At 44.8% G+C, this 24,076-nt stretch overlaps 1 protein-coding gene across 1 annotated transcript in view; it reads left to right on the forward strand.

Annotated features, from left to right (window-relative positions):
- The window catches only part of HAUS8 (HAUS augmin like complex subunit 8), a 121,346-nt gene that overhangs the window by 58,952 nt on the left and 38,318 nt on the right, over window positions 1-24,076 (forward strand). Inside the window, exon 3 of the mRNA XM_044270296.1 lies at window positions 13,563-13,615. Within this exon, the coding sequence (XP_044126231.1) occupies window positions 13,563-13,615 (53 nt within the window). The remainder of the gene's footprint in view (window positions 1-13,562; window positions 13,616-24,076) is intronic.

Genomic DNA, 24,076 nt, shown 5'->3' on the forward strand with positions numbered 1-24,076 from the left:
GGAGAAGATAGTTCATCTCTTGATACTTTCTTAGGCTGTCTGTGCAGTTTGGGAGTTAAGGGCCTCTCTGGGTAATCCAATGCGGGTAGCTGCTTACGTTCTGAAAGAATCTCTCCAAGATGCATCTTCGCTGCTTCTGGGCTGTCAAAGGATATAGATGTACCATCAGGTAGAGAGACCCGGAGGATGGCCAGGTATAATAGAGCAAAGCGGGTTTGGTTCTTGTACAGCGCAGAGCAGATTGGAGTGAATAGTCTCCTCCGTCTTGTAACTTCGGCTGAAAAGTCCCCAAATATTAAAATGCGCTGTCCCCTTAACATTGCTCCAGTGCCTTTGTATGCTCTCAACAATGCGGCCTTGTCTGAATAATCCAGGTACTTAACTATGACCTGTCTGGGTCTTGTATTGCGGTCTGGACGCACATGCGATTTGTTTGATCTGCCTGAGGGCTCTGGAGGCATCCCCTGGCCCACCCTGTGTGCTCGTTCAACCTTGCAGCAGGATAGTAGTCAAAGGGCTCTGCGGAGCTCCAGTTCGCATATGGATATGAGCTCTTTCGCCGGGATCTGTTCCGACAGACCCACGATGCTCAAATTGCTTCTGGAGCGATTTTCCAAGTAGTCAATTTTCGCCCATAGTTTTGTGTTTTCCTCCACAGTCTGGGTGAGGTAGTTTTTAATCACTGTTATCTGTTTCGACCGCCACCAACCTTGTCTCTAAATCTTCCAGATGTGCCAAGTGTTGCTTGACCTTAGCCTTAAGCGCCCCAAGGGATTGGGCCACGGTGGAAGAAAGAGCCTCTTGGAGATCTGGTATTATGCAGGTGATGACCTCCAGTGACAGGTGTTTGTAATCGATATTCGACTTATCGCTTTCATGAAGAAGATCGCCGGTGTTGTCTGCCGGGGGTGGCGGAGATCGCGCGCTCTCGTGTTCTGCTGGTGGAGCTGCCATCTTGGGGTCTGCGGGATGTTTGTCAGCTTTCGCCGGATTTCTTTTTGTTTTGCTCCCCATGGGAATTGGGAATCTGTCCATAAACCGAGGATTGTTTGTATCCAGCTGCACGTCTATTCCTGCAGTCGGGAGGATGAGGGGAGCAATATCTAGAGTGCTTCAGGTGCGGAGCACCTGCTACACACTGTCGCTCATGCTGGCGCCGGAACTGGAAGTCCCCTAGTTTTTCCTTTTTAATAAATATATAAACCTTTCTAAAATTCTGTTTTCACTTTCTCATTTATTGAGGGTTGAGTGCAAATTGATGGGAGGGAACTTGATTTTTGTTATTTTAGCACAATGCCTTAACATAGCAAAATGTGAAAAAAGAGAAAGGGCCTGAAGACTTCCTGAATGCATTGTACCGTATTTCAGCCTTTGCCTAGAAATCTGTCTCATGTGAATAAGGTTTTGAAAACCCCATTTACATCTGAACATGGCCTGGAACACAGACAGAGGATTTCTGAGGGTGCAGATACCAGGTTTACCCGTAATGGAGTACTTGTGTCACAGCTCGCTAGCAAGACTCATTTCAACTGTTTTTTAAAGGGTCACTGAGCTTTCAATAAACTTTGATATCCACTGAACATTATTTGAGAGTAATGGGTCTTTTGTGTATGTAGAAAATGTTTCAGATCTTTGAGTTCAGCTCATGCAAAATGGGAGCAAAACCGAAAGTGTTGCGTTTTATATTTTTGTTCAGTGTATATCATTGTGACTAGAGATGAGCGAATTTCATATTTTGAAATTCGTTTGCGGTTCGTTTTGTGGTATTTTGTGAATTGCGTTATGGATTCCGTTACCACGGACCATAACGCAATTCCATGACGGAATGCCTTTAGAGGCATTCCGTTATTTATTCCGTCATAATAGAAGTCTATGGGCTGCATAACTGATCCGTCCCGTCATGCTTGAGTCCTCTCCTGCATAACTGAAACGGGACGGACCAGTTATGCAGGCCATAGACTTCTATTATGATGGAATGCCTCTAAAGGCCCCGTCATGGAATTGTGTTATGGTCCGTGGTAACGGAATCCATAACGCAATTCACTAAATACTACAAAACAAACCACAAACGAATTTTAAAATATGAAATTCGCTCACCTCTAATAGTGAAATATCAAAGATTTCGATCAGTGGTGATCCAAGTGCTGAGACACCCACCAATTGCTAGAATGAGGAAAGAGAAGCGCTCTTCTCGCTGCAGGAGATCTGTTTAATAGAAGTCTAGGGCCCAACTCGATTCTGTCTCCTGCAGTGAGGAAAGCATGCTGTGTGAGGACATATGTCTCCTCTTTATATCATTTGGTGGGGGTCCCAGCATTTAGACGCACACCCATCAAAACCTTTGAGACATCACTATGATCTATCAAAAGGTTCTTAAAAGCTCAGTTTATGGCACGTCCGGCCCATATTAGAACAGTCCGATCCAATTTTTTAGGGGGAAAAGGTGACAAAAAAAAAAGGTGAATCACACAGTTTTTATATTTTTTCTGTTACGCCGCTCACCGCATAGGACATAGCGCTGGCCAATCACTGCCTGGGAGGAGACGCCCAGGAGAACAAGGGCAGTCTCCGCCCAGTATAACCAAGTCCCCAAAGATACCGAGGACATAGTGGGAGAACGGAGCAGCGCCCAGGGATAATAGTAAGCGCAGTGAGATCCCTGGGCGCCGCTGTACATATCATGATACTTAGTTCAGAATTTTTTGCCAGATGAAAGGTTTTTAACATTTACTTTCATTGGTGGCGCAGTGCGCCCGCCCCTCTCTCCTCATTGGTGGCAGCAGCGGCACAGGGGGGAGGGAGAGACTGCTTCCTTCTCCCCTGTGCTGCTGAGGAGAACATGGAGCACGCTGATAGCAGCGCGCATATTGTTCTCTGATACTAGACTGCTCAATAGCGAGGCCTAGTATCAAAAAAGGCAAATCCTGGTATCGATATCCGTAACAACCCTAATGGAGAATCTTCAGATAAACATACAGTACATCTGCGGCAGTATCATAACTCTTGGGCAGCATGACCGCTATCTTAGGGCCACGTTTGACTCTGATCTTTCCTTTGTTGCCCATAGCCAGTCACTTGCACGCTCTAGTCGTCTGCACCTCAAGAATGTTCCAGGATCAGTCCTTTTTTTACAGTGGAAACAGCAAAAACTCTTGTTGTTGCCTTGATTCATTCTCGTCTTGACTACTGCAACTCATTAATAATCGGTCTGCCTCTCACTAAACTCTCCCCTTCAGTCTGCCCTAAATGCGGCAGCAAGGCCCATCTTTCTATCCAACCGCTACACTGATGCTACTAGTCTGTGCCAGTCACTTCACTGATTGCCCACCCACCACAGAATACAATTCAAACCTCTCACCCACAAAGCTCTCCACAGTGCTGCATCTCTATACATCTCCTCCCTTATTTCCGTCTACCATCCTATTCGTGCTCTCCATTCTGTTAGTGACCTACGATTAACATCCTCCATAATTCGTACCTCTCACTCTCGCTTTTCTAGAGCTGCACCTACTCTCTGGAATGCTCTGCCACGAATATTAGGTCAATTCGCAACTTCTCCACCTTCAAACGTGCCTTAAAAATGCATTTTTTCAGGCAGGCTTATCAAGCTTCCTAAAATGACTGTTTCTCAAGTAAACCCCTGCCCCCACCAACTCCTCTGGCCTGAACTTGATCCTCTAGTAGTCCAAAACCCGAAGCAGATCGGCCTACTCCACTGCTTTCAGTACAATAATGGCTTGAATCCTACTTATCACGATTAACTACTTTGTGTCACCCCAATTCCTCATAGATTGCAAGCTCTTGCGAGCAGGGCTCTCACTCCTATTGCCTCAGTTGTATATTAGCTAGTTACTTTGAGATGTCTTTTGTTTTGTACATGAACCCTCTGAATTTGTAAAGCACTGCGGAATACGGTGGCGCTATATGAATAAATATTATGTTATTATTCTCGAAAATTAATGAAAGAAATTTAGAATCTGGTGAAATATCAAAGTGACTTGACAGATTACGAAATGGATCACATCTATAATTTGAAACGGAATGATTATAAACAAAAAATAATAATATTTTAGTGGATGGGGCTAAAAAGAAGAAAATGCAAAAATCCATTACGTGTGAGTTTTTCTTCCACTGACTGGGGTACTACGAATTCCAACACTGACTGCTCTGAAGCTGAGGATATGAAAACACCCTCACGGGACATTAAAGGGGTTCTCCAGGAGTAAAAAATAAAATGAAAATACTTAAATATTATTTAATAATGTACATTCACAAATACCTTTCATTAGTTATAATGGCTTGTTTTGTCTTATTTTTACTGGAAATAAAATGGCCACTGTCCTGTTAGTACACACAAAACCTGTCCTAATCACACAGGAGGACAAGTTACTTCACCATAATGAGCTATAGTGCTGCCTCATCCTTCTCTCTGCTCTTCTTGTCAGGAATCATGATCCTGAATACAGGTGAATCTCTTTAGGAATGATGAGGTGTGGCTTAGGCCTCATGCACACGGCTGCTGTTTTGGTCCGCATCCGAGCCGCAGTTCTGGCGGGTCGGATGCGGATCAATTCACTTCAGTAGGGCCATAAAAGATGCGGACAGCACTCCGTGTGCTGTCCGCATTCGTTTCTCTGTTTCGTAGTCCGCAAAAAAATAACGTGTCCTATTCTTGTCCACACTTGGCGGACAAGAATAGGCAGTTATGTTAAAGGCTGTCCGTGCCGTTCCGCAAATTGCGGAATGCACACGGACTCCATCCGTGTCTTGCGGATCCGCGATTTGCGTACTGCAAAACACACAACGGTCGTGTGCATGTAGCCTAATGAGCAGCAGCACTTGTTTATAGTCTCCATTACCACAACCCCACATAACCACAGTCTATCCTGTCCGTATTCTCTGTACTTCATGTCTCCTCATGAACTCCATTCCTACAGAGATTCAGTTGAAGATCTTATTGGCTGTATTCAGGATGATGATCCCTGACAGTAGGAGACGAGGATGAGGCAGCTCTTTACCTTAGTGTTGTAAAGTAACTTGTCCTTGTATATGATTAGGACAGGTTTTGTGTGAACTAATAGGACGGCGGCCATTTTGTTTCCCCTGATGATTGCTCCCTAGACAAAATGAGCCATTATAAATAATGAAAGATATTTGAGAATATATTTATAATAAAGTAATATTTAAGTATTTTCTTATTTCCCGGAGAACCCCTTTAAGGGTAAACTAAACTATGCATCAGAACCAGATATTTAAGATGAGGATGTTGAAGAAAGCGTGGTTCATAAGGGGAAAAAAGGCATCCTTCCCGTAAACGAAAATGACATATTTTAATGATCTGTTAGACTGTATTTTTATATTAAGCTCAACTATACTCGTTGTTGAACAGATCGAAGTCCTAGCTATGGGCCTGAATTTTGTCCTGGATGCAGACTTCAATCCGTTCAATACATTATTAGACTTTAATAGATTTGCAAGGCTTCTAAGGCCCCTTTCACATGAGCGAGTTTTCTGTACGGGTGAAATGAACACATTGCACCCACACTCAATCTTGTCCCATTTATTTCTTTGGGTCCGTGTACATGAGTGGTGTTTTTTCATGCATCATCTCTGCGCTACGTGAGAATCGCAGCATGTTCTATATTCAGCGTTTTTCACGCAGCCATGGTCCCGTAGAAGTTGATGGGGCTTCGGTGAAAAACGCATTGCATCCAGATGCAGTCCGTGTAAAAGGGACCCAGGTTGGCCCCTTAGATAATACCTTTTAGAAATGGCACAAAGACAGATCTGTCCACATACACTGTGTTAAATGCATGAGCAACGCTTTGCCTGAGAAATTGTGCTCCTTGTACATAATGCAGGCAGTTAGGATGTCCCCCATTCAAGCTACTTTCTGCTTGTCTCTGTTGCTCACCTTTTCCTCTGTCTGGATGCTTCTGATCACTGTGTCTTTACCCTGCTCTTCCAGCCCCATAGATCCAGCAATGAGTAAATGGATTATTGCTTTCTGCCAGAGTTAGCCACTAGAGGGAGCCTCTTGCATATGACTTCATACAGCTAGTATTGAGGTATACACTTAAAGTATCAGGATACCTTCACATTACACCTACAGGAGCTTCTAGGAAACACCGTTCTAAATCCACAGGTTTTAATATGGAGTTGGTTCCCTCTTTGCTGGTAAAACGGCTTCTACTCTCGTGGGAAGGCTTTCTACAAGATTTTGGAGTGTGTCTGTGGGAATTTTTGCCCATTTATCCAGAAAAGCATTTATGAGGATAGACACTGAAGTTGGATGGGAGGGTCTGGCTTGCAGTCTCTGTTCAGGTTCATCCCATAGGTGTAGGTGTTTGATGGGGTTGGGGTCAGGGCTCTGTGCAAAGCAGTCAAGTTCTTCCACACTAAACTCATCCAACCAAGCCTTTATGGACCTTGAAGCACAGTCATGCTGGAACAGAAAAAGGCCTTCCTCAAACTGTTGGAAGTATACAATTGTCCAAAATGTCTTGGTGTGCTGAAGCATTAACCTGTTCAGGACCGCCGTACGCAGGATTGCGTCTTTGTGGCGGTCCTGTTACTCTGGGTGGACGCGCCGGTGAGTCCTCTCGCGAGACGCGAGATTTCGGGCAAAGCCGGCCCGCGAAATTTTAAAAGACAAGTTCGTCATCAACCTGCCAGCCAATGATCGTGGCTGGCAGGTTGATGATTTTCAAAAAAACAAATCAGAAGCCAGCTAACACATCATATTTAGTAAATATGATGTGTTAAATGGCTGCTGTGCTCATCTGCTCCTTCTTTTGGTCAGTTGGTTCCAGCAGAGGAGCACACATCACTGTGAGTACCCACCAACACCACACTTAGCCCCCAGATCACCCTCCATCACCCCAATTAACCCCTTGATCACCCCTTCTTGCCCCTGTCAATCACTAGTGAAAGGGAAAAAAGTGATCAGTGTAAACTGTCACATTTTTTTTTCCCACTGGTATTGACTGTTAGGTTTTAGGATAGTTTAGGTCCCTTGGTTAGGTAGTTTAGCGATCGGTTAGCGCCCAGCCCACCGCACCGCAGTCACTTATTCGCTGATTAGCGTTCACCCACGCCCGCCCCACCGCAGTGACAAAAAATATATATTTTTTTGATCACTGCACATTCACTTTACAAGCGCTGCGGCGATAAAAAAAAAATCAGTTTTGATATTTTTTATCAACCGCAGCGGCCTCCGGTACTTCGCTAGCCTCCCATTTGTAAGACAGGCTTGCTTTTTTTCTTGGGTAGTCTCAGGGAATACCCCTAAATTTAGTTGCCCAAATGTCAAACAGGGGGTATTCTTCTGTAGAGGCCTACAGGCTTCTGACCCAGTCGGATGAGGAATGGGAACCCTCATCTGATGAATCTAGCGGGTCAGAATATGAACCTGTAGAAAGCAGTGGCACTCTGACCCAAAGTTCGGACGAGGAGGTTGAGGTCCCTGATAGCACCAGGCGTACCCGGCCCCGTGTCGCTAGACCACAGGTTGTGCAGGATCCGTTTCAAGGGCAGCAGAGTGGGGCTGGCGCTGTCGTATTACGTGGTGAGGCATACACCAGCAGCGCAGCCCATCCTGGACCTAGTACCAGCACTGCCGTACAACATGGTGAAGTGGCGAGCACCAGAAGGGCAGTTGAAGCTGGTACGGTGGCACGTGCAATAGTTACCCCGTCGCAGCCACCGCAAAGACGGGCCTGTAGACCCCCTAGAATCCCTGAGGTGCTGGCAAACCCTGATTGGCAGTCCCCAACTTCAGCCGCACCTGTAGTTCCCCCTTTCACCGCCCAGTCTGGAGTTCGGGTTGAGACAGCTCAGATCGGTTCGGCCCTGGGATTTTTTGAGCTGTTCTTGACTGCGGAGCTCTTGGACTTAGTCGTGGCAGAAACAAATCGGTATGCCACTCAATTTATATCCGTCAACCCGGGAAGCTCTTATGCCCAGTCTTTCCGGTGGAAACCAGTCCAAGTTTCCGAAATTAAAATTTTTCTGGGCCTTCTCCTGAACATGGGTCTAACCAAAAAGCATGAATTGCGGTCATATTTGTCCACGAACCCAATTCATCACATGCCCATGTTCTCTGCTGCTATGTCCAGGACACGATTTGAGACCATCCTGTGTTTCCTGCACTTTAGTGATAACACCACCTCCCGTCCCAGAGGCCACCCAGCTTTTGACCGGCTCCACAAAATTCGGCCCCTCATAGACCACTTCAACCAGAAATTTGCAGATTTGTATACCCCTGAGCAAAACATCTGCGTAGACGAGTCCCTTATACATTTTACCGGGCGCCTTGGCTTCAAACAATACATCCCAAGCAAGCGTGCCCGGTATGGGGTCAAATTGTATAAGCTCTGTGAAAGGCCACAGGCTATACCCACAAATTTCGGATCTATGAGGTAAAGATCAGACCCTGGAGCCGGTCGGTTGCCCTGACTACCTGGGGATCAGTGGGAAGACAGTCTGGGACTTGGTGTCACCCTTATTTGGCAAGGGGTACCATTTATGTGGACAATTTCTACACAAGTGTGGCCCTCTTCAGGCATTTGTTTCTAGAACAGATTGGCTGCTGTGGCACGGGCTTCCCCCAACGGCTCGTTAACACCCGTCTTGCAAGGGGGGAGAGGGCTGCCTTGTGTAACGAAGAACTGCTCGCGGTGAAATGGAGAGACAAGCGTGACGTTTACATGCTCTCCTCCATTCATGCAGACACGACAATTCAAATTGAACGGGCAACCCGTGTCATTGAAAAGCCCCTCTCAGTCCACGACTATAACCTTCACATGGGAGGGGTGGACTTCAATGACCAGATATTGGCTCCGTATTTAGTGTCCCGCCGCACCAGATGCTGGTATAAGAAGGTGTCTGTATACCTAATTCAATTGGCTCTGTATAATAGTTTTGTTCTCTACAGTAAGGCTGGGAGAACTGGATCCTTCCTCAAATTTCAGGAAGAGATCATCGCGAACCTCCTGTATCCAGGAGGTTCAGTGGCCCCATCCACCAGTGTAGTTAGCCGTCTACACGAGCGAAATTTCCCCAGTGTCGTTGCTGGTACCTCAAACCGACCGCCACCCCGAAAAAAATGTTGTGTCTGTAGCAGGAGTGGAATAAGGCGTGACACCCGCTATTTCTCCTGGCCTATGCTTTGGAGAGTGTTTCCGGAAGTACCACACACAGGTACACTTAGCATAGGGATCACATCTCACCAGGACAGGCACACGGGGCTATTAGGGCCCTTTCACTCACAGCTGCTGCAAACCTCTCCTTTCACCTGGGATAAAGTGCATAATGTACTTCGCCACATCTTTGGGCGATTTGCGCTTTGCACATTGTCCCATGGGGAAGGAGAGGTTTGTCCTATAAAGGTAAACAAAACAAAAAACACCAGTAAGCAAAAAAGTTAAAGTTCAGTTTCAAAAGTTAAATAAAGTTTATATGTTCTGTTCTAAAGTTATTATAAACTTAATAAAATTTCTTGCGTTGCGGCCTGGTTTTTTCTTTAGTTTTTTTTACCTTCCAGGTGGACCAACCGATCGCCTAGGTGCAGCACTGATGTGCATTCTGACAGAAGCATTGCACTGCTGTCAGATTACACACAAGTCGGTGTATGCGGCGCTGCAAGACGAGATTTCTCCTCTGCAGTAAAAGATACGTTTGCCGAGGCATATGAGCTGAGGAGGTGGCAGTGTTCATATGCTTTGGCAAACACTTTGTATATATAAAAAAATAATAATCCCGGCAATGATTTATTCATCCACATCGATTGATGTAAATGGAGAAATCGGGTTTGCCAGGGCATACGAGCTAAGTGGGTATGGATGTTGGGCGGAGCTCCTATGTCCTGGCAGACGCCTTTCCCCTCTTTTTTTTTTTTTTTTGGGCAGAGATTTTTTCATCCACTTTGATCGATGCGAATGAAGAAATCTGTGCCGTTCATTTTTTCTTTCAGCCCAGAGGCTGAACGGAAAAAAAAAATCTCATTACCTGTATGCTCAATATAAGGAGAATAGCAGAAACTCCTAATGCTGGCCGTACATGTAATGATTGCGAAGACCCTCAAATGCCAGGGCAGTACAAACACCCCACAAATAACACCATTTTGGAAAGAAGACACCCCAAGGTATTCGCCGAGGGGCATATTGAGTCCATGAAAGATTGAAATGTTGGTCTCAAGTTAGCGGAAAGGGAGATTGTGAGGGAAAAAACAAAAAATAATCAATTTCCGCTAACTTGTGCCAATTTTTTTTTTTTCTATGATTTTTTTTTTTTTCTATGAACTCTGCATGCCCCTCATTGAATACCTTGGGGTGTCTTCTTTCCAAAATGGGGTCACATGTGGGGTATTTATACTGCCCTGGCTTTTTAGGGGCCCTAAAGCGTGAGAAGTCTGGGATCCAAATGTCTAAAAATGCCCTCCTAAAAGGAATTTGGGCCCCTTTGCGCCCCTAGGCTGCAAAAAAGTGTCGCACATGTGGTATCGCCGTACTCAGGAGAAGTTGGGGAATGTGTTTTGGGGTGTCATTTTACATATACCCATGCTGGGTGAGATAAATATCTTGGCAAAAGACAACATTTCCCATTTTTTTATACAAAGTTGGCATTTGACCAAGATATTTATCTCACCCAGCATGGGTATATGTAAAATGACACCCCAAAACACATTCCCCAACTTCTCCTGAGTACGGCGATACCACATGTGCGACACTTTTTTGCAGCCAAGGTGGGCAAAGGGGCACACATTCCAAAGAGCACCTTTCGGATTTCACAGGCCATTTTTTACAGATTTTGATTGCAAACTACTTCTCACGCATCTGGGCCCCTAAAATGCCAGGGCAGTATAACTACCCCACAAGTGACCCCATTTTGGAAAGAAGACACCCCAAGGTATTCTGTGAGGGGCATGGCGAGTTCCTAGAATTTTTTATTTTTTGTCACAAGTTAGCGGAAAATGAGACTTTGTAAGAAATAAATAAATCATCATATTCCGCTAACTTGTGACAAAAAATAAAAAGTTCTATGAACTCACTATGCCCATCAGCGAATACCTTAGGGTGTCTACTTTCCGAAATGGGGTCATTTGTGGGGGTTTTCTGCTGTCTGGGCATTGTAGAACCTCAGGAAACATGACAGGTGCTCCGAAAGTCAGAGCTGCTTCAAAAAGCGGAAATTCACATTTTTGTACCATAGTTTGTAAACGCTATAACTTTTACCCAAACCATTTTTTTTTGCCCAAACATTTTTTTTAATAAAGACATGTAGAACAATAAATTTTGCAAAAAATTTATATATGGATATCGTTTTTTTTTGTTTTTTTGCTAAATTTTACAACTGAAAGTGAAAAATGACATTTTTTTTGCAAAAAAATTGTTAAATTTCGATTAATAAAAAAAAAAGTTAAAATGTCAGCAGCAATGAAATACCACCAAATGAAAGCTCTATTAGTGAGAAGAAAATGAGGTAAAATTCATTTGGGTGGTAAGTTGCATGACCGAGCAATAAACGGTGAAAGTAGTGTAGTGCAGAAGTGTAAAAAGTGGCCTGGTCATTAAGGGGGTTTCAGCTAGGGGGGTTGAAGTGGTTAAAGGGGTTGTCTCACTTCAGCAAATAACATTTATTATGTAGAAAGAGTTAAAGGGAACCTGTCACTGGGATTTTGTGTATAGAGCTGAGGACATGGGCTGCTAGATGGCCGCTAGCACATCCGCAATACCCAGTCCCCATAGCTCTGTGTGCTTAAAAAAAAGTAATGGGTGGCAGAACATGGCGACACAAAGTAATCCTTTTGGAAAAAGTTAGCAAATTTTTTTAAATGGTAAAATATCAGAAAAACTATATATAAATTTCATATCACTGCAATTGTACTGAACCATACAGTAAAGTTAACATTTTGCTTTTGCCACAGAACAAAGGCTGTAAAGTAAAAAAAATAAACACAAAATACAATGGCGAAATTGAAGTTTTTCCTCCACCCCACTCTTCTGTCAGTTTCACAATACATGGTACATTTAAACTGAGTCACCAGATTGTGACCTAATAGACCGCTTACATAGCGCTCTAGCATAGCAGTCTATGATTCTAATGGTACCTTTTGATGTTTGCTTGTGAAGTTCCCCCAAGGCAAAAACGGACTTTTATTCATATGTAAATTAGGGCTCGCAAGTGCCCAGGGAGGGGTTCACCTCGTTGGAGCCCAGGCTGTTCTGCCTCTTTTCGTCATATCCCCGCCCCAGCCTCTTCCTCTGCCCGCCCCGCTCTTCCTTTGCATCCTCCTTCTCTGCAGCGAGATCCCGCGCCTGCACTATCCATTGCTTGGCCGGGGCATGCGCACTGCGATGCTACTACGCATGCGCCGGCCAGCGGCGAGGAGGCGGTCCAGAGACACCCACAATGGGCATCGCAGTGCGCATGCCCCGGCCAAGCAATGGATAGCGCAGGCACGGGATTTCGCTGCAGAGAAGGAGGATGCAAAGGAAGAGCGGGGCGGGCAGAGGAAGAGGCTGGGGCAGGGATATGACGAAAAGAGGCAGAACAGCCTGGGCTCCAACGAGGTGAACCCCTCCCTGGGCACTTGCGAGCCCTTGAATAAAAGTCCGTTTTTGCCTTGGGGGAACTTCACAAGCAAACATCAAAGGTACCATTAGAGTCATAGACTACTATGCTAGAGCGCTATGTAAGCGGTCTATAAGGTCACAATCTGGTGACAGACTCCCTTTAATGGTGCCTTTAAAAAGTACAACTCGTCCATCAAAAAACAAGCACTCCTATGGTAGTTATTGGAAATATAAATATGAGTCATGAAGTCAGGATTTGTTATGGAATTTCACTATTGAAGGCAAAGCGGATTTTCCTGTGTATTACCTGCAGATTCAAAGCAAAATCCTCAGGTGAGGACAATGATAAAATAAAGTAGTTTAAAGGGGTTCTCCCAGCTTTTTATAAAAACTTCCCTTTTTTCTAACCTATAGAAGAAAGACAGTTTAGGTACCCGTCTCTTGCTCCTCCTCCTTCCCCTCTGCACTCACTTAGGCTGAGGGTTCTTCCTCTCAGGTTGTGACCAGATGTGTGCACATCTTTTCCTGTTCAGCTGTGTTTACTGTAATGCAGGTAAAGCAGCGCACACATCTAGCAGAAGAGACCACAGAATGTATGAGCGCAGCTGGGACAGCTCAGGGCGCGGAAGTATTAACTAAACTGTCTTTCTTCCACATGTTAAAAGAAAGGCCAGTTTTTCCAAAAAGCCAGGAGAACCCTTTTAAAATAAAATATACTTGCCTACAAATCTTCTCCAGCTACAAGGTAATGCGTGATTAATCCCCCGCCAATCCCTTTATCCTGGCCTCCACCGCCGTGTCATGTAAGATACATGACCGCTGCAGGCAATCACAGGTTAACACATTATCAATGGAGGCCAGGATATACAGCACAGTGTCGAACCAGCCAAATGTCACCATGGGATCTGCAGAAGACCGAAAAATTTTAAATATACCAGAAAATCGAGAAGGTGATTAAACAGTTTTTAATTTTTTTTTTCTTCACAGGTGCAAAGTTGGTGAAATCGCGTTACATGCAGTATAAACCTAAAATTACAAAGGTACATGTTCTTTGCCCCAACTCCAGGGCCAGTATTTTTTTATGTTATGAAGCTTATTTCGAAAGACAAGTCTTAATGTCAAATCTTTTAAGACTCCTATATGTGACCTGTACAATATTACACAATGTACCTACTGATTTAGAGGTTAAAAGGAATATTAATAGGACAGACAACCTTGAAGAGCACCCATCAGAGGATTTTTTTTTCTAAAAGGAACAGTCATCTGTGGTTGACATGGGTTGGAAAGTCACTTCCCAATGTGCCGTACATGTATGGCAAGGGTCAGGAAGGGGTTACACAAGGCTGCTTCAAAGCCATTGGTGTCTAACTCCCTGTGTTAAGCCACATCCCAAAATAACACCCCTTTTTACCCATGGATACGCTGTACAGGTAACCACTAGGGATGAGTGAATCGCCTTCAGATGAAACATCCAAAGTTGATTCGCATAAAACTTTGTTTGAATACTGTACGGAGCAGGAGCTCCATACAGTATTAGAATGTATTGGCTCAGATGAGCTGAAGTTATTACTCTGCGACGTCTCGCAAGACTTCGGGTAATTTTGTGCCTTTTCCCAAACTCAGGGAATTATTATTATTTTTTTAAGTTATTACCCAAAGTCTTGTGAGACTTCGCGAAGTAATAACTTCGGCTCATCGGAGCCAATACGTTCTAATACTGTATGGAACGCTCAATGTTTCATCTGATTCGCTCATCCCTAGAAACAACCCATACTTTAAACCTAAAGGGTTTGAGATTTGGTAAAACTTTTGATATGTCAAAGAGACATAACAATTTTGATTGGTGAGGGTAAGAATTCAGAGACCTCCACCAGTCACTAGAGCGAGGGGAGAGAAGGGCTTCCGTCACCCATTTTTCCCTGAACAACCTATTTTAAGAAAGGGGAATTGCATCATGACTTGCGATCATTCACTTTATACAAGTACTTGTGGCTTGTTTGAATATGGAATATTATAAACTATTGTATTTTTTGAGTTCTGTTAAACTAAATATTGTATCATGCAATTGATGATATGCTGGAGATTCTACTGTACAAGTACATAATGGAAACTGTGTAAAAAACTGCACAATACTGACCAGTTACAGAACTCGGTATAGTGCATAACACTTTCAACTTTTGTATGGTTAGGCTCCGTTTGCACAGCCTAAAACACTGTTGAGGTCATTTATTAAACTGGTATAAAGTAGAACTGGGTTGGTTGCCCTTAGCAGCTAATCAGATTACTTCTTTCATTTTCCAAAGGAGCTGTCAAAAATGAAAGGTGGAATCTGATTGGTTGCTATGGGCAACCCAGTTCTACTTTACACCAGTTTGATTAATGACCCCATGTGTATTTAGTCACATAAAATGAAGATTTAAGCATTTATGCCACCAAAAAAGTCATACTTTCAGCTGCTAATTACACTACTGATCAGCCACAGATGTTTTTCCGCTGCATACTTTGCCAGGGGAACATAGTTTTAAATTAAAACGCACCAGTGTCTTCTAAGGCTACTTTCACACTTGCGGCAGAGTGATCCGGCAAGCAGTTCTGTTGCCAGAACTGCCTGCTGGATCAGGCAATCTGCATGCAAATGCACAGCATCCGGATGCAGATCCGTCTCACAAATGCATTGCAAGAACTGATAGTCTCTCCGTTTGTCATACGGACAAACGGATCCGTATTCTATTTTTTTTTCACAATTTTACCGGTCTGCGCAACTAATCCAGAATTTTGGATGGAGATAATACTGCAGCATGCTGCGGTATTTCCTCCGTCCAAAACGCTGTACACTGACTGAACTGAAGACATCCTGATGCATCCTGAATGGATTTCTCTTCATTCAGAATGTATGGGGATAAAACTGATCAGTTATTTTCTGGTATTGAGCAGAACTCAGTGCCGGAAAAGAAAACCGCTAGTGTGAAAGTACCCTAAATCAGGCTGTGCAACCCCAATATTGGCAGGATCAACCTACCATTTAACCCCTTAAGGACACAGGGCGTACCGGTACGCCCTATTTCCCGAGTCCTTAAGGACCAAGGGCGTACCGGTACGTCCTGACTTAAAATCGGCATTCCGGCGCCGCGGGGGTTAATCGGAACGGGATTTCGGCTGAAATCATTCAGCCGGCATCCCGTAACAACGCAGGGGGGGGTCATTTGACCCCCCCGTATCGGCGATCGCAGAAAACCGCAGGTCAATTCAGACCTGCGGTTTTCTGCGTTTCCGGTCCATTCGGGTGTCCGGTGACCCGATGAACCGGAAAAAGACTGCGATCGGTGGCGTAATTATACACCACCAATCGCAGTCCGAGGATTTGAGGAGGCGGTGCTGGCCCTGGTGCTGAACACTGCTGTCCAGGGTGCTGATTGGTGCAGGGGAGAGAGGCGCGAGATTCAAACTTCCTGCGCTCCTCTCTCCCCTCCTCTTCCTGTTCTGCACGAGCACCCGGCAGCATCGTCCAGCACCAGCTCCTGTGTCCCCCTAATCGCCATCCATCACCCTCCTGCACCCATCGCCACCCAGGTAGGTTAGGGTCAGTGAGGGAGAGGCATCGTTAGGCAGGGAAAGAAGGGAAAAGTTAGTTAGGAAAAAAAAAAAAAAAAAACTTTTAACTTTTACACAAATCTTTTTTTGATCCATCAGACCCCAGACCCCCCCCTGCCACTTGCCCCCCCCTACCAGCCCCCCACCACCACCAGCCCCCCCACCCACCCCCCCACCACTCCCCCCAACCCCCCCCATCCCCCCACCACCACCACTAGCCCCCTCACCACCACTTTTTTTTCTGCGTTCGCTGACTGGTCGGCACTTTTTAGCGTCCGTCCACTGTTAGCGCATCGCCTGCCCCACCGCTGATCAGCGTTGTACCGCTAATCAGCAACTTTTTTTTTTTCCTAACACTTGCCCTTTTTTCCTTTTTTTAGTACGCGAACACCCGTTGCCCCCACACACACGCACATATAATAAAGTTTTACACACACGCACACCTACACGCACACACACCCATGGCCCGCCGGGTGTTCTCGGCCGAGGAGGCATATGCCCAGATTGCCTCCGACTCCGAGAGCCCCAGTGAGGATGAGGATGACCCCACATTCCTCTTATCATCAGCATCCTCCTCATCATCATCGGATGACGATGAGCCACCAAGGCGGCGGAGACGCCGCCAGGCGGAGCCAGGGGCCGCACATGCTAGGGATCCTGTGGCCCACCCTAGTACGAGCCGCCCTGGGGTTCGTACTGGTTTCCCGGCCCACCAAATAAGTTCACCGGAGACCCCTGCCGATGAACTTAGCTGGTGTCCCCCAGTGGACTTTGAGCCTGAGATTCCGGATTTCGCTGGCAATCCTGGAATCCAGATTCCCACAGTGGGGTTTACTGAAATTGACTATTTTTAGTTTTTTTTTCAGTAACCCACTGGTGAATTTGATGGTGGAGCAGACGAATCTGTACGCCCAACAGTTCGTCGCTCAAAACCCAGGCTCAGTTTTGGCTAGACCCGGTGGCTGGACGCCGGTCAGTGCAGCCGAAATGAGGACATTTTGGGGCCTCGTGCTGCATATGGGTCTAGTCCAAAAACCCAGTGTCAGGCAATACTGGAGTGGGGACGTCCTGTACCAGACCCCACTGTACAGTATGGTCATGACACGCTCCCGGTTTGAGGCCATCCGGAAATGTCTGCATTATTCCGATAATGCAGCATGTCCACCCCGAGGTGATCCTGCCTATGACCGGCTGTATAAGATACGGCCTGTCATCGATCACTTTGGGGCCACATTTCAGCAGGCCTACGTACCTGGAAGGGAGGTCGCGGTTGATGAGTCGCTCATTGCGTTCAAGGGGAGACTCAGTTTCCGCCAATATATTCCCACAAAGCGAGCGAGGTATGGCGTGAAGCTATACAAAATTTGTGAGAGTACCTCAGGGTACACTTACAAATTTCGTGTGTACGAGGGGCGAGATTCCCGTATTCAACCCCCAGAATGTCCCCCCACTCTGGGTGTTAGCGGGAAACTCGTGTGGGACCTTATGTACCCACTGCTGGATAATGGTTACCACTTGTACGTGGATAACTTTTATACCAGCATTCCCTTGTTCAGGTCCCTTGCCGCCAGATCTACGTTCGCTTGTGGGACCGTGCGGAAAAATCAGCGCGGCCTCCCTGCCTACCCCCTCCAGGTACCTATCCCCAGGGGTGAGACCCGTGCACTTACCAGTGGAAACCTGTTGCTGGTCAGGTATAAGGACAAGAGGGATGTCCTTATGCTGTCCACAATCCACGGTAACGGCACCACCCCAGTCCCTGTGCGAGGTACCGCGGCAACGGTCCTCAAGCCCGATTGTATCGTCGACTACAATCGGTATATGGGAGGAGTTGATCTCTCGGATCAAGTCCTCACGCCATATAACGCCATGCGCAAAACCCGGGCATGGTACAAAAAAGTTGCGGTCTACTTGGTGCAGGTTGCCATGTACAACTCTTTTGTACTATCCCGAAGCGCTGGCAGCACAGGGACATTCCTCCAATTCTATGAGGCAGTCCTCAAGGACCTGATCTTTTCGGACCGGGAAAGAGCAGGCCGGAGTACCTCGGGAACTGGAGGCGCCCGGATCGTCCCTGGCCAACACTTTCCAGGTGTGGTCCCCCATACTGGAAAGAAGGGACGAACCCAAAAAAAGTGCAGAGTGTGTCGCAGGAGGGGGATACGGAAGGACACCACCACTCAGTGCGACACGTGCCCCGATCATCCGGGCCTCTGCGTTATCGATTGCTTCAGGGAGTATCACACTTCCATGGAGTACTAAATTTTTATAATCCCCAACAGTTCACTAGAGAACATAAAACACTATGGCTCTCAGACTTTGGAGACACGAAAACTATTTTTCTTTCCCCAAAAAATATTAGTTTTAGTGCAGGCATCCTCAAACTGCGGCCCTCCAGATGTTGTAAAACTATAACTCCCAGCATGCCCAGACAACCTACAGCCATCAGCAGGGCATGGTGGGAATTGTAGTTTTACAACATCTGGAGGGCCGCAGTTTTAGGATGCCTGCTTAGTGTCTCCAAAGTCTGAGAGCCATACATATTGGGCATCGTCGCGTGCGTAAAAGTCGTCGCTATAAAAATAACTTTTGACCAAACGCCTCGGATGAACGGTGTTAAAAATATAAAATAAAAACGGTGCCAAAACGCCTATTTTTGGGCAAAATTTCAATTTAAATCCATTTTGCCGGTAATAAAGCAAGGGTTAACAGCCAAACAAAACTAAATATTTATTGCCCCGATTCTGTCGTTTGCAGAAACACCCCATATGTGGTCGTAAATGGCTATATAGCCGCACGGCAGGGCATAGAACGAAGGGAACGCCATACGGTTTCTGGAAGGCAGATTTTGATGGACAGTTTTTTTTTTGACACCATGTCCCATTAGAAGCCCCCCCTGATGTAGCCCAGACTAGAAACTCCAAAAAAGTGACCCCATCTAAGAAACTACACCCCTCAAGGTATTCAAAAGTTACTTTACAAACTATGTTAACCCTTTAGGTGTTCCACAAAACTAAATAGCGAATGTAGAAACAATTTTAGATTTTTTTTTTTTGTTACATTGCCTCAAAAAAGAGTAATATAGAGCAACCAAATATCAAATTTACCCCAAAAATAGTCCCAAAACAACAACCACCTTATCCCGTAGTTTCCTAGATGGGGTCACTTTTATGGAGTTTCTACTCTAGGGGTGCATCAGGGGGCTTGAAAGGGTACATGGTGTAAATAAACCAGTCCAGCAAAATCTGCCTTCCAAAAACCATATGGCGTTCCCCTTCTTCTATGTCCTGCCGTTTAGCCAAATAGTAGTTTACCACCACATATGGGGTGTTTCTGCAAACTACAGAATCAGGGCAACCCATTTTGAGTGTTGTTTGGCAGTTAACCCTTGTTTTACTCCTAGAAAAAATTGATTATATTGGAAAATTTTCCAAAAAATTGAAATTTCATAATTGTTTCTCCATCTGCCATTAACTCTTGTGGAACACCTAAAGGGTTAACAAAGTTTGTAAACCCAGTTTTGAATACCTTGAGGGGTGTACTTTCTTAGATGGAGTCACTTTTTTGAAATTTCTATTCTAGGGGTGCAACAGGGGGCTTCAAATGGGACATGGTATAAACAAAACCAGTCCTGCAAAATCTGCCTTCCAAAACCCATATGGTGTTCCCCTCCTTCTATGTGCTACCGTTCGGCCAAACAGTAGTTTACGACCACATATGGGGTGTTTTTGCAAACTACAGAATCAGGGCAACCCATTTTGAGTGTTGTTTGGCAGTTAACCCTTGTTTTACTCCTAGAAAAAATTGATTATATTGGAAAATTTTCCAAAAAATTGAAATTTCATAATTGTTTCTCCATCTGCCATTAACTCTTGTGGAACACCTAAAGGGTTAACAAAGTTTGTAAACCCAGTTTTGAATACCTTGAGGGGTGTACTTTCTTAGATGGAGTCACTTTTTTGAAATTTCTATTCTAGGGGTGCAACAGGGGGCTTCAAATGGGACATGGTATAAACAAAACCAGTCCTGCAAAATCTGCCTTCCAAAACCCATATGGTGTTCCCCTCCTTCTATGTGCTACCGTTCGGCCAAACAGTAGTTTACGACCACATATGGGGTGTTTTTGCAAACTACAGAATCAGGGCAACCCATTTTGAGTGTTGTTTGGCAGTTAACCCTTGTTTTACTCCTAGAAAAAATTGATTATATTGGAAAATTTTCCAAAAAATTGAAATTTCATAATTGTTTCTCCATCTGCCATTAACTCTTGTGGAACACCTAAAGGGTTAACAAAGTTTGTAAACCCAGTTTTGAATACCTTGAGGGGTGTACTTTCTTAGATGGAGTCACTTTTTTGAAATTTCTATTCTAGGGGTGCAACAGGGGGCTTCAAATGGGACATGGTATAAACAAAACCAGTCCTGCAAAATCTGCCTTCCAAAACCCATATGGTGTTCCCCTCCTTCTATGTGCTACCGTTCGGCCAAACAGTAGTTTACGACCACATATGGGGTGTTTTTGCAAACTACAGAATCAGGGCAACCCATTTTGAGTGTTGTTTGGCAGTTAACCCTTATTTTACTCCTGGAAAAAATTTATTATATTGGAAAATTTTCCAAAAAATAGAAATTTCAAAATTGTTTCTCCATCTGCCATTAACTCTTGTGGAACACCTAAAGGGTTAATAAAGTTTGAAAAAACAGTTTTGAATACCTTGAGGGGTGTAGTTTCTAGAATGGGGTCATTTTTGGGAGGTTTCTATTATCTAAGCCTCACAATATGACTTCAAACCTGAACTGGTCCATAAAAAGTGGGATTTTGAAGATTTCTCAAAAATTTCAAAATTTGCTTCTAAACTTCTAAGCCTTGTAACATCCCCAAAAAATAAAATATCATTCCCAAAATGCTACAAACATGAAGTAGACATATGGGGAATGTAAAGTCATCACAATTTTTGGGGGTATTACTATGTATTACAGAAGTAGAGAAACTGAAACTTTGAAATTTGCTAATTTTTCAAAATTTTTGGTAAAAAATGTATTTTTTTATGCAAAAAAAATAACTTTTTTGACCCAATTTTAGCAGTGTCATGAAGTACAATATGTGACGAAAAAACAATCTCAGAACGGCCTGGGTAAGTCAAAGCGTTTGAAAGTTATGAGCACTTAAAGGGACACTGGTCAGATTTGCAAAAAATGGCCCGGTCCTTAAGGTGAAAATGAGCCCGGTCCTTAAGGGGTTAATGTGTACGGGGGCCTCCCGAGTTTCCCACAACGGCAGATGTTAGGGGGAGTAATGATCAAGCTGTTAGATTTCAACTGCCAAGTCCTTTGTTCTCATGGAACTTCACCTCCAAAGGGTTTTTTGCAGTGGCTAACATTGTAACTAGGGATGAGGGAATTTGAAGGATTTACAGTAGGCAAAAAAAACTCAATAAGTTTGATTGTTATGAGTAGGGATGAGCGAATCGACTTCAGATGAATCGTCCGAAACGGATTCGCATAAAACTTTGTTCTAATACTGTTCGGAGTCATTATTAGAATGTATTGGCTCCAATGAGCCGAAGTTATTGCTTTGCGAAGTCTCCCTTATATAGCACTGCTATATTCCGCAGCGCTTTACAGACATTAGCAACCAACTCCATGCTTTGGAGAAGTCCATTGATTCGCCGCTGTCAAGTCTAGAACTTACCTCCTCCTCATAGAAACCGATTAAATTAGTTTGACATGACCGATCCCCCCTGATATGGCGTTATTTGCTTATTTTCATTGAGATCCTCCAAGCATCTCTTAGAAAACCTTCAGTTTACCCACGACAGATGTTAAACTTACCGGCCTCTAGTTTCCGGGCTCTGTTTTTGACCCCTTTTTGATTTTTGGCACCACATTTGTTAAGCTCCAATCCTATGGAATGCTCCCTGTTAGTGTAGAGTCCTTAAAGGAATTCTGTCACCTCCTTTTAGCCTATAGAGCTGAGGACATGCGCTGCTAGATCGTCGCTAGCATGTCCACAATATACATTTTCCATAGCTCTGAGTGCTTTTACTGAGTCAAAAAAACAATTTTATATATATGATTTTATATACAACCACTGTGAAGGAGCCCAGCACTGCCCCGCATCCTCCGAATCTCCTCCTTGCTCCCCTGACGTCACACAGTTAGAGCGCTGTAATCTCGCACATGTGCAGTTCATTCCCTGAGGCTGATGCCAGCACAGGGAAGGAACACTATGCCGGCACTAACATGCAGTGTACTTGCGCTCTAACTGTGTGACGTCAGGGGAGCAAGGAGGAGATTTGGAGGATGCGGTTAGTGCTAGGCTCCTTCACAGTGGGCGTGGCCAGGCTCCTGAAACGTTGGTAACAGCCCTTTGGGCTCCTTACTAGCCTAATTTGTGTATATATATATATATATATATATATATATATATATATATATATATATATATATATATTATATATATAATCGTTTTTTTGACTGACTAAAAGCACTCAGAGCTATGGGGAATCTATATAGCGTACGTTCTAGCGGCGATCTAGCAGCGCATGTCTTCAGCTCTATAGGCTAAATCTAGCTGACAGAATCCCTTTAAGTATCAGAAATAAGTGTCTAGGACATTAATTAATTCTCTTAGGGTAAATTCCGCGATCCAATCACACCGGAGAGTGTCACAGCCAGGGAGAAAAAAAACAGCTCACCTTCTCTCTGGCTGTGACGCTTTCTGCTGTGATTGGATCGCGGCACGGCCAGGAAGAAGGAGACGCCCATTGAGAAACCCTGGCGTCGTCTCCTCCCTGTACCGATGCTCAGTATTACCATACTGAGAGGGAAAAATACAGGGGAAAACAGCGGGGCGCAGGAGTGATATTTAAAATAAACAGGCAGGCTGGCAACATCAGCAGGGGATACCGCACAAGTAAAGGTATTTATCTAGAATTAAAACATGAAAAGTCCTCTTTTAAAGGGGTTGTCCGAGTTATGAAAAAAAATAATATAGCACTTAAAATCTGATATATAACTGAGCTAAGCAAGTTTTATGCAAAAAAAATATATATTTTTCCTCATTTCCCTGGTTCTTTTCTGGCTCTTTGTTTACATGCAATAAAAACAATCTCTGCCCCTCCCCCTGCTCTGCTAAGGGAGTGAATACAAGAGCTGCCCTGAGTGACATGTCTGCCTGCTGGGATACTCTGCAGCATTCTGTATGTGTAGGACTACAAGTCCCAGCTGTATAATGACACTGCTAAGGGAGTGGCTACATGAGCTGCCCTGAGTGACATGTCTGCCTGCTGGGAGACTCTGCAGCATGTTGTATGTGTAGGACTACAAGTCCCAGCTGTATAATGACACTGCTAAGGGAGTGGCTACATGAGCTGCCCTGAGTGACATGTCTGCCTGCTGGGAGACTCTGCAGCATGTTGTATGTGTAGGACTACAAGTTCCAGCTGTATAATAACACTGCTAAGGGAGTGAATACAAGAGCTGCCCTGAGTGACATCTGCCTACTGGGAGACTCTGCAGCATGTTGTATGTGTAGGACTACAAGTCTCAGCTGTATAATAACACTGCTAAGGGAGTGGATACATGAGCTACCTTGAGTGCTGGGGGACTCTGCAGCATGTTGCATGTGTAGGACTACAAGTCCCATCTGTATAATGACACTGCTAATACACACAGGATCTTCCCCCTACCTTCTTGTGTAATGCTCTCTGTAGTAGATCAGCTCCAGTGCCCAGAATTGTCCCTGCCTGCAGAGCTGTGCAGCTGAAGGGGTTAAGTATCCTAGCAAAGAGTAGACGGCTCACAGTAAAGGGGGGCGTGGCCAGCACAGTGACGTTTCGTTTTACAGGCTTGTAAACGAACATTATCAGCACAGGGAGAGAAGCTGACATCACAGGACATGTGACCCTC

Source organism: Bufo gargarizans, chromosome 1 (assembly GCF_014858855.1).
Source record: "Bufo gargarizans isolate SCDJY-AF-19 chromosome 1, ASM1485885v1, whole genome shotgun sequence".
NCBI lineage: Eukaryota > Metazoa > Chordata > Amphibia > Anura > Bufonidae > Bufo > Bufo gargarizans.